Raw genomic sequence first — 12,338 nt, forward strand, 5'->3', positions numbered from 1 at the left:
CCTCTGGTCAGAACGACTGTCTGCCAATTCAATTAGTTTGCCCAATCTTTTTAGGGTAGTTATGTCCGGAATGGAGTTTAATGCAAGTTTCTGAATATATCTGGGAAGCATATTGCACTGGAGAATTTCCAAAATTTCTACATCAGGCAATTTCTTGTTTAATCTTTTATTTAGTATGAGAACATTAGTGATAAAGGTGCCAAGTGAATCATTAGGTGCTTGCATAGTTGACCTCAACTGTGCAAGGAGTCTACGGTCATAATCGAGAATTTCATATTCCTCCTTGAGGCCTACCACAAGGTCATCCCATGATTCAAAAAGAGAGCGATTGACCCTCAGCCAATCAAGAGCAATACCATCAAAAAGTTCAAACGCGCCTAAAAAAAGATTGAGCTTACTTACAGAGCGAGACAGGGCGAGTTCTTCAACACGTTCAAGAAACTTCCTAATGCAAGTAGTGCCATCATACTTGATATTCCATAAATGCAGTGGAACCAACGGAGATGTGGGAACAATAATGTCTGAGTCCTTGACGGAAGACATAGCGGATTCTTTTACTTGACTCCTTGTATCAGGCATTGTGACTAGATGTACCTAAAGATTAATTGGAAAAAAGAAAACAGCAAGGCAACATTAATCACGTCCGAAGACGGCAATAATAAAAAGATCAAATTCCCAAAAGAGGAAAAATGGGTGTAAAATTATTTGTACCTACACATCTAATGGACAAAAGTTCAGAAATGGACATACACCAATACTACAATTTCAGATGTGGGAATCTGGAACAACTTACAACAATAAAAAAAAAATACGAGATACCCACCAATCTCGCAGAGTACCAACGGACAATAAATAATTTTAAAAGGATAAAAGTAATAATAAAATTTTTAAAATTGTATCCAATTTCTAAAAGAAACTCGGCTAGGGGACGACGCAATCCAGGAAGACACACTCCAAACGACATTAAAAACACGAAGAACAGGCCAAATACTAATGTCACACATGAAAAAAAAATCAATCCAAAATGCTAACCTAATTAAAATGTTAAAAATATCCGAGAAAAAACCACGTTGGTGCGCCATTATAACCAGATTTCAAGGTTAAGGGGCACGTTGCCATTATGATGGGATTTAATCCCTCAATAGGTAACATGATGATAAAAGAAGTAGTAATAAAAAGAGTTATGAATTACAACATATTATTTATTTCTACAGCGTACAAAACCAGAGCAAACTAGAGATCTCAAAATATTCATGATTGAATTTAATCCTAGGGCGTGTGCGTCGGACCGAAGGCCTTCCGCATCGGACTTTTTAATAATAGGTAGCAATGTTAAATGGTGTGACTAGAAAAGTGAATTAAGAATAAGTAACATGAAACGTGCGTGTGTGTGTGACAAAAGTATTCTGACCTGTTATAAAGAGTAGAGGGCGCCAAACATCATTTTACATGACGTTAAATTTAGATGAGAAAGCAATGACCAGCAAGACGATTATAATATGTTGCGTCATTGTTCCCCAAAAGATCGATGTCTCGAATGTTCGTCCAATGTCGTTTGTCGCGTTCGCTGCGTCTTCCGGGATTGCGTCTACAGCCGGCGGGAGCCGTAATGGTACTGGCCGCTCGGGCTCGCTCGAGTTGCCGTCTCACCTCTTCTTGCCAGAATTCAGTGTTTCCATACTCCGAATAATCTTGAAATGTAGCGGGTAGTAAAGAACTGCTACAACATCCGGAACAGCTGAGTGTATACACTCCATCTGTTTCCAGAGGAAACTTAGTCTTTGCAGGCCTCAGTAGGTCCTGTATCTTTGTCGTTGTTCCGGTATCACAACCTCATACATAAGCTCACATTTCACCACAACCTCAAATAACACATCTGCCCTGATGATGGACACTGCAATGCTGTCCGAAACGTTGGCTAAAGATGGAGTTAGCGCAACACGGCATAACACCCCAAAAACAAATAACAAAAATACTTTTGGCCGTGAAAATCTTAAATCATATTATATTATTCTTGTTTATTCTGTTCTTATTCTAATTATGTCATTAATTTCACGTTGCCATACTAGATTTTGAAAGCAAAATGTTTTAAAAGTCCATAACTTTTTTTTAAAATACCGACAGTTGTGTTATTACTTCTCATAATAATGCATTTAATAAATAGAAAGAGATGATACAACGGAATTTTCGGCTGTGGTATCATAAAGATTTTGTTGAAATGATTTTAAAAAAATTATATAAATAAGTTACTTAATATACTCTTTTTTTAAAGATAAACTTATGTTTAAAATACAATGTTTTTATGTAAAGCACAAAGGATAACAAATTATTATAAACAATAATTATTTTCCTGAAACTACTATATAAATTGAAGAAAAATCTTCCGAGAAAAAACAAATACCGCCGACGGGAGTCGAACCCGCAGCCTTTCGATTACCGGTCGGGTTCACTAAGCCACTATGAAAAAAATTGAAAAAATGAAAAATTGTTGAATAAAATACTAGTATTTATTGAATTATTTTGTGTTAGCTTTTATGTTACCCTGATGGATTCTGTATTATGCATATTTCCAATAAATGTTATTTTTATGAAATCAGAGAAAAAACACATTCTTACAATACCGGAATCGATAGACATCAGTTTTTTTTATTCGAATTTCTTCTCATTTCACGAGCGAAAATTGAAGGAGGAGAAAAAGTTTTGGAAAAAACGATCGAGAAACTCGTATTAACTCGAAAGTATTTCAAAGTTATTTTTTCAATGGGATGTTTGGACATACATACATTCATAGCAAAAGAGGGAGAAATAAACCTGATTACAACGAAGCTATCGGCAGCCAGTCCTCAGCTCGCATTTAGCACGAAAAAAAGAAGATTTTTTAGCACATAAACATATTTTTTCAAAACTGTTTTTACGGGTCTACCATAGCTGTATAAAATACATGGTGTCCGAAAATTCATAGTACAAGTGGGAAAATGATAAATCTACATCATATTTGGAATCGATTTTGTTGGATAATTTTTTTGATTTGTGCTTTCGTTTTAGAGTAAATCGAGACCGATGTGAGAATTAATTAGGTAAAATTTAAACTAACTCGGTCGATATGGTGTTAATATCAACTGTTTAACGTCTTTTAAACATTGAAATGTCTCCAAAAGTTTGTTTTAACCTTTTAGCTACCGAAAAAATGGGAAAAACATGGGTGTTTTTGTGTGATGTAGATTGACTAGTTTCCCGCTTGTACTACGAGTTTTCAGACACCGTGTGTAAGATTTTAGTTAACTTAGTTAACAGATCGTTGAATATTTGTGACAGAGAAGGAATATATTAAAAAAATCTATCATCGGTGTACCTTTGACTTACATGGGACATAAAAATGATGTTAACAATATTCTTTATTGCAAAGGTTTTAGATATTTTTTTCCTTAAACAATTTTTCAGATATACCAGGGTAGTATGAAATATAAGCGTAGTTTCAAATTGATGGACGTCTTGGGGAAAACACCCCACCCTTCCTTATTAGCCCTTCCCTGCTTGGCAGCGGGCCAGATATTCCCTCCAGAGAATATTGCACTTTTTCATTCCCCACCCCTTTCTAAGGGTAGGGACATATTCTCCGCCCCTTGTTGAAGGCTAACAAACTATAATCTGACGTAATCGCTTTAGTTTGTTTACCCACTTGGCAGCTGATTTGTTTTTGATGACTTGCTTTTAATTGTAGTACCATTGAAAATTAATGTATGGCAGTGAGGTATGAAACTGGTAGAGAAAGGATGAACGTGGACTGAACGATGTAGAAATGAAATACCTGAGGCGTATGTGTGATAAAACTATGTATAACTGGGTGAAACATATTAAGATTCAAAAAGTAATGCGTAATATTAGGTAGTTTGGACATGTAGAGAGGATGAAAGAAAAAAGGAGTGTAAGAAGAATATATGACGTGAACATAAATGATGTAATAAGTCGGGGATGTCTGACAAAGATATGGCAAGATCAAGTGAACCAAATCCAGTTATTACAGTATAAAAACTAATTTTAAGAATTATTTTTTAATGCTAACCTACCCACCCCTCAAACGAACTATTTGCTAAAATTAGGGTGTTAGATATTCGCTAGTTATTTACTAAGACAAGCTTCTGCTACATACGCAAAAATTACCTGCTTGTATCTCCACAACATCAAGTACACACCTGCTTTTCCTGGGATCCCCAAAACTAGAACCACATTCGCTCAACGACAATTCTGGTTCATCGCTCCTAAAATATACAATGCATTGAACACCGATATTTATATTAAAGTCAAATGATTCTACACGCCTTTTTACTATCCGTGTTCAACATTGGTTAATTGAAAGGGAACTAGCACAACTGACACAATTAACCTTTGTTAAAGAATAAAAAATGACGAAACAAAATAATTTGTATTATTTTGCATGAATTTTATTTTAAAAAATTTACTTCCATTTTCTTTAAAATTTCTTTTTATCAGTTTAATCTTTATTTTTATTTCTAATGTGGTTTCCATAACAAACAGTATTTTTTAAATTTTGTTTTACCATTACATGTCCTTTTACCTTATGTTTTATTAATTGTTATACAAAGTATATTTTTTTTATTCTTACCTTATTCATGTACGACTATCAAAATATGGGCATGAGCCTAGTATGGCAGTTATAATTCATCTTAAAAGGTGCAAAACTTTCTATCATTCATCTGAACAAGACCTTACAGAGAACGATTACAACTCGCAAATTATCGTCAGTGTGTCAACTAGAACAGGGTAACTAACACATTCGATCGATAAAGGTTTTCATCGATAATGTCCGTAACTTTTCATTTTTACCGAGCGTGACTGCAGATCGCCAATGAACAAACAACAGTTCACAGCGACTATGTGGTCTTAATTTATTCGACGAGAACTGTTCTTAGTGTGAGATCTGCAGTTATGCTCAAGAACGATGACAAGTTAAATTATCTATATATTATGATACGGGTGCTTAAAATGCAAATAACCTAGCGTCGAACTGTTTGAAATATAAGTTTGTTTGTGATTGAGAATGCGGTTTCACGTTTGCAAATGTGTATATCTTTCGACGGCAAACATTTGGACAAGGTCCATCTCTTAAAGTTGTAATCATCAGTTTCCTTTTAGTTCTTCTAAAATATAAGTTATAATAGGTAAATGGGTTCCATGACTAAACAGAGAGGTGAAGAAAAATAACAAACAAACAACGTGCCTAACCCAACATATTTTTGTATCACGTTCTGTTGTGGCACTTACTACGGGTAAATGAATAAATAAGAGACTTACAGACTTGTTGTTTTATTAGATTTTATAATATTAGAGTTTTTTCATTTGAATACCACACAAAAGATCCTGCCCCCTTCTATCCGGAGTCAGTGAGACTATGGCATCAGTGGACTGTATCCGGATTCAGGGGACTATAAATTTTGAACACGTGTTCCGACAACGTGATAATGCATAGGTAAATCTATAAATCTATCAATTCATTCGTTAATGGCCTGCAATCCCGTTTTTAACCTGATTATGGAAAAATTTTAAGAGATTCTAATAAATTATCAATACTCATATTTCTCCGTGTAAACATTGTCAAACAAGGTTTCGATTCTCAATGGTGGTCTTCCACCACATCATATTTTTCCATATAAGATATTTCCATATAAGATATATCCATATAAGATATTTCCATATAAGATATTTCCATATAAGATATTTCCATATAAGATATTTCCATATAAGATATTTCCATATAAGATATTTCCATATAAGATATTTCCATATTAGATATTTCCATATAAGATATTTCCATATAAGATATTTCCATATCTATTTGAACTGTCAGATATTTTTGTTATCTTGCAGAATAATTACATTTCAAACAAGTTATGTATAAATGGCTTGCAAGCTTCTGTCTGAAAATTATGTTTTTCGTGTTGGTTTGTTAGTGACACTGGGACATGGTACGAGGATTAACTTTATGTGCCAAACTAATTTAATATTTTATTGTGATGAGATAAACTGGTGAACAGTCCGCATAATTATGTAGTTGATAGCATTTGCAAAACATGTATAGTGAAAGGATCAAAGTGTTGCTGCATCGTTGTCGTTAAGTACAGTTTATGTACTGTTTTACGAAGAAACATGAATTTCACCATTGAAAACTGTTTCTCTGACATTTTAGCCAGTAAAAAATTAAAGAACATAAATCTATTTAAAAATGTATTTTAAAACCAAAAACATAATAATAATAATACTTTTGCTTTGCCAGACGATTGAACCTTCCTAACCAGGTACTGGAGTCGACAATTTTACCAACCTTTCCTATCGGGTAGGACCGACATTTATTTCGTAAATTAACTGCTGTATCCGATCCTAAAGAAATGCGTATCTGTTCGCGGGTGTGTACGTGCTTGATACCAAAATGATAAAATGCATTGTCGCCGACAACGAGTATATGTGCCGATTGTCAGCTCGATTGGAAGTGCATTCATTAATTACCGAAAACAAAAGTGAAATTGAAATGGATGTATGTATTTAAAAATAAAGAATTTTTTGAAAAAAAATAAATCTCTAACAGGATTATTTATGGCAAATTTACTTAATTTAGTCATTTAAAGGCAGTGTGTTGCTACTATGTCCCATCTATACATTTAATTAAACAAATTCTGATTTAGTAATTAATTTTAGGTGTGTAAAATAAAAATTTCATCTTAAACTTTCAGAAAAGTCAATAGATGTCGCACATTAAAATTAAAATAAGATATATTTTATCCAAGACACTTTCTCGATTGCATTAAAACTTACGATCATACATAAAGATAGATGAAAATAAAAATATGCGTTGAGAAAATGAAGATAATGTTAGTAATTCTTATTCGAAGTATGATGATACAGTTAAATATCACCTAACGAGATAGGGTCCCTTCGGCTCAGTTGGTAGAGCAACGATCCTGCAAGGCGAAAGTCCTGGGTTCAAATCCTAGATGCGTCTGTATCTTTTTCTGATTCTTCTGTTTAAAATTTTCGTTTAAGATGTGAGGGAGCGCGCTAATATTAAAAAAACGATAATAATTAAGCGAAAATTGTGAAAATATTTAATAAAACATGACTCGTTTGAAATAAAGCAAACATTTCTCGACAAATGATTAAGTTGCATTTAAAGATACACTGTGAATTTTTTCATGCCTATTACATATTAAATAACAGAACAAAATGTGTTTTTAATCATTTTAGGAGCTTTTTGAGTTTTTTTACTATCTAGAGAATTTCAAATAATTAACGTTTCGGCATAACAAATAGATATTACCTTTAAAAAAAATTTTGTGGTCCCTAAAAACTTAAAGAGTTAACGAGAAACTTGTTATAAATCAGTAGAAATTCGGTATGCAAGGGTTTTAAAATCGCTAATATTATCTTAAAAAATTAAATATTACAATTTTACTCACTAACTTATTCCAAAAATAAGAAATAATTTATTACTTCATTTGAACTTCTTTTAGATCGAGATAAACCATTTTCATTTCAACACTAAATAAACCCAAATAATTAAAGTGAGAGCTAGAGCAGTAAATTCACTATAATTGCCTACAACAAGCTCAAGCACAATCCAAACAGTGGATATAATAACTTTATGCATGTTGCATGTGGGACATCGCCGCACCGCTTTTCTCTGCTGAAGTTGAAATCTATTTGGGAACGTAGCATTCCGCTCAGTCAGTGTTACGATCACGGCTCTGCCAGTAAGGCAGTAAGTCAGTAAGTCAGTAAGTCAAATACTCAGTAATTCTAGCCAAATAGATAAGACGTTACATCAGTTGATCTGTGAGTGATCATTTCTCATATCTGTGACTTTCATTGGATTCGATCTAATTTAAAGTGCTAACTTAGTAGTTGGAAATTTTAAATTATTCGAGTTTATTTTTCTTGTACAACGATTCTGTGATTCTTGACTTAACAATACGAAAAAGTTTAAAAATTAGTGCGTGTTTTCATAGTGAATATATTCTTCAGTGTGTGACTTTGTTGGTGATCAACACAAATGTTGTGTTTACGTTGAAATTATTGACTAAGGTAATAAATATTTCAGGGTTTTTAAGATTGTTATTTCATATTTTTATTTCACTGCTTCACACAAGGTTTCACGAGGAAAATAATTTCCTTCTGAGCCTATGTCTTCTTTAGGGATGCTGTGTGGAGATTCTTTTTAAGTAAAGGAAGGAGAGAAAGTTCTGGGAAGAAAAAATATATGAGGGGTTGGTAGGAACCTGGGGGTCAGTGTGACTAGGAGTAACGTTCGCATGAGTCCATTAACCAAACTGCGGTTCAAGGCGATGAGTCGAGAGAGTCCGGCTGGAGAGGTCACTTGGTGTTGGTTATACAATAAATGGTTCCCGAAGCGGCGGTACCCACATCGGCCTCCCACGTTTATACTTATTTATTATTTAAGATAGTTTAGTGATTAGAGCAAATACTCGAATAAAAGAAGATCCCGAGATTAAATCTCGGATGAGGGCATATATTTTTCTAGTGTAATTTACATATTGTAAAAGTTTTATTTCAAAATTTCATGTATTATGAGTTGGTTTAACACTAACATTTTTGGGCAAAGATTTTTTATTTTTATTTATTTATTTGACTGACTGACTGACTGACCGGTCAGTGGTTGAGTGGGCATAGCGCTTGGGTCTCACCCGAGCGTCGCGTGTTCGATTCCTCGGCTGGCTAAGTCCTCCATCACAACACAAGCAACATTTTCGGCTTTCTGTGGTGGTAGTAGGAGATTTTCAAACATTGTTGGGTTATTCGTAACCTGGGAATGTTTGTCTTTCTTTAAAAAAACAAAAAAAAATTTAAGGAGAAAACATAGATACAGACAGTAATTAAAAGATAATTTTATAAAATAATAACTTGAGAATTTGCATGCATCTTAACTATTTCTCACAGATTGACCGGTATGATTATATTATGTAATAAAAATTAATCGATCAGTCTTCGGGTTCTTATAAAAATAATGCATCCTAGTGTATTTGAGTCGGCTTTTATGTTTGTTTTCCGTGCGTGAGGCCCATGATGTAGTTTTCTGATTAAAAAAGAAAATTGATTCCTTGTGAACAATTTGAATAAATTCGTTGTGTTTTGGGAAATAATAAATTAGGCAAAATGCAAGACACATACAAACGAAGGGTAATGAATTTAGTCACCTTCTAATAATATTTTGTTGAACAGTTTTGTATTTTAAGCAGTGGCGGCTAGCTCTAAGGAGCGTTGGAGCAACGCACTCCCAAAATTTCAGTCAATCTAATAATAATAATTAGCAATAATATAATCGAAAATAGAGTGATAAAAGAAATACTATGTGTCATAAGTCACGTGGTGGGAGCGGATTCTATATCGCTCGTCGAAAAACATCACCCGGGAACATCAATTATCTATACGCGCAGAGCGTGGATGTCGACCGTAGTATTGAAAATTCTCCGAAGCGTGAACGGCGCTCGCCAAACTCACCTCTTCGGTGAGATCGCTCCACTTTAATTAACTGATTAAATACTAATCATTCCAGCAGGCTTCAAAATTGGTTTACCTAACCTGACGTAGAGCTAGGGATAGATTGGCAATATTTTTAGTTCACTACCCTGGTGAATCTTCCCAAAATGGAGCTTCCTGGAGCGATTTTTGGTTTATTATGCCAAAACGTTTTGAGCAATCGCTTGCCATAATGAGCCGATTTTATATAACCTAAAAATGCGGGATAAACTGTGAAATCTATTTGAATTCATTGAATTTAAGCCGCAGTAAGCAGTTTTATATGTTTCAATACTAGTATTTAGAGGAATGGTATTACTTAAACAATATGGTAAATTTATAACCGCTCAAGTGGTTAAAAAATCAGTAAAAATACTGTATTCTCTTCAGCTTAGTGATCTTCTTTTTGCTAACGTCGATATGTTGGCATGCGAAGAACATATTCAATATGACACCTTTGTTGCGGCCATCAAATTGTATTGGTATTTTCAAGATATAGCGGGTTGTATATTACTGTATTGCATACCACGCAGGAATAAGTTGTATTGATATTTTGTGTTGCTGATTGTGGAATTTTTAAAAATTTCCTTTGCGACCTCGCCTACTTCTATATTTAATTTAATCTTACTCTACGAATCTTACCAGATTTCTTGTATTGTTTCAGAGGACTGTTATGGCGGATTCTTCCCGCAATCTTTGGCTTCTTCTGGCGCTACTTTACTGTTCATTCCAACTAGCCAGGTGAGCCCCCAACTATTATTATTGAAACACTATTAAACCAAAACTTCATAGATAATACAAATAAAGGAATACATGGCTTGTAAGCTTGCCGATTGGAGTTAAGGTACGACCAAACTAGAGGGACTATTACCTAAGTCAGGGGTTCCCAACCTTTTTGTACTCTAGAGCATAAATATCGGCACCGTGGCGGGCACCACCTATTTTTAATCGACAAACTCGGGGCAGCAATCGCAATCAAAATGACAACAACGCGGTTCCAGGCGGTGAATGCTATTTGCACATCACTCATTGTACACGACGAAAACCCGAAGTGAGCCGATGATCGCCGAACCGATCGGGACGGTACGAGCACGTGACTCCTGTCAGTTTGGCTGTCTGGCCAATGCTTATTGCTTTCACTGACAGACAGAGCTGGCAGAGTCATGTGCCATGTTTTTTGGCGCCTTCGGCGTTCATCGGCTCAGTTCGCTGCGTACGTTTACTTCAGGTTTTCTGCGTATACAAGGAGTGATGTGCAAATAGAATTCTCCGTTCCTGGCTAGCGTGAAGAGTGCAGTCTGGCTCGCCGCTAGACAGGTTGCGACAAGTACTGTCAGCTAAGGAACCACTCATATATACAATATCGCAAACATACGAACGTATTTAATAAACCTCTAACAAATAAATAAAAATAATTCACATTTTTTATTAATGTTTACGAAAAAATTATTTCACTGTCGAATAGTGGCGGGTCGGGGTCGGGCCCGCGGGCGCCATGGTGCCCGCGGGCACGGGGTTGGGAAACCCTGACCTAAGTGATGGAGCCAATTAATGAAGCTCCGGAAGCTATAAAAAGTAGAAGAATATTACTGTAGATATTTTAAAAAGGATATATATAATACGAATTATAGAGAAGCGCACTAAAATTTTAAAAATAATAAAAAATAAAAATTTTAAAAAACTGTTTTTCTTTGAATCTCCTTGAGTTCCTTGATTCGATTATTGTATCCATTGTTAGCAAAAAACTGTTGATTGATAAATTTATCGAGTTCAGCGTGTATTTTTATCTATACATTTTTTCGACTTTATGACCGGGTTAAATCTTCCCCACAGGAAAAACTAAACCCTTCCACACACTTTTCCACAAATAATCATCTAGTCAATCCACATTATGCAAGTGCATTATATAAGCATAATAAATACAAAACAATACAAGAACAACACGTCAACTCACTAGAGATCAAATGGGAAAATAATTCACCGACTCCAGATATTTCCATATCAGAGGGTTCGGCTCGGTAGAACTTCTAACTGGACCTATAAATCCTACTGATCCCTCAATATAAATATTTTAAAAAATCTTTCGTAATCCTACATGTATTTAAAATGACTGATTTTTGCATTTTTATATATAAATTTTTTGATAGATCTAATACGCCTAAATTTTTAATGAGAGAGCTAGGTATAATGCCAGTAGCAGATTTTTTTTTAAATATGTATTTTCTAGTTATGGACATAATAAAATTGAGATATTCTTTTCAAAAGAACTAAACTTTTAGGTTTCGATTAATTCTAAATTTCACTCGATTATCAACATGTTTCGATTATGTATATCACATTTTATAAAATATATCATCCAATTACTCTGGCTCAAATTGTAACAGTATGTTGATCATCTTCTGCTGACTTCATAAGCATCACAATTGAAGTTTTGCGAATTGGTCACTTCCTCTTTAACGAAGAGTTGTTAAGTGCACCCTCAATACAATATTACCACCTACTCGTTTTTGTTAAAGATGCTACTGGTTGATAAAAAAGACTATTGGTTTTTTATATATAAGCCATTCGATTTTTTTTGTTGTAGGTACTTTTTCTTTTTATCTTAAAAACTTCTTGTGCAGGTATAAGAATCTTTACATTTCAAAGACATTAAATAGCGGATCTTAATCCCTAGAGATCTATCATTTTAAAATTTGACTCGATTTACTCGAAAACGAAAACTCTAATCAAAAAAGTTATACCAAAAATCGACTTTTTAAATCGGTGGTAAGTACAGGATCACACGTATACGA

General features: G+C 34.3%; 1 protein-coding gene across 9 annotated transcripts in view; it reads left to right on the top strand.

Annotated features, from left to right (window-relative positions):
* LOC149417511 (glutamate-gated chloride channel) overlaps positions 1-12,338 on the top strand; it is an 87,625-nt gene that overhangs the window by 40,264 nt on the left and 35,023 nt on the right. For 8 of the 9 annotated variants that reach the window (XM_089640347.1, XM_089640346.1, XM_089640349.1 and 5 more), the window contains exon 3: positions 10,211-10,287. In XM_089640347.1, coding sequence (XP_089496473.1) covers positions 10,211-10,287 — 77 coding nt within the window. Of the gene's footprint in view, positions 1-7,726; positions 8,095-10,210; positions 10,288-12,338 lie in introns of those variants that run through there. The other variant, XM_089640350.1, reaches the window with a different exon arrangement.

The sequence above is a fragment of the Hesperophylax consimilis genome, chromosome 15 (assembly GCF_061612785.1).
Source record: "Hesperophylax consimilis isolate HC1 chromosome 15, BYU_Hcon_1.0, whole genome shotgun sequence".
Lineage (NCBI taxonomy): Eukaryota > Metazoa > Arthropoda > Insecta > Trichoptera > Limnephilidae > Hesperophylax > Hesperophylax consimilis.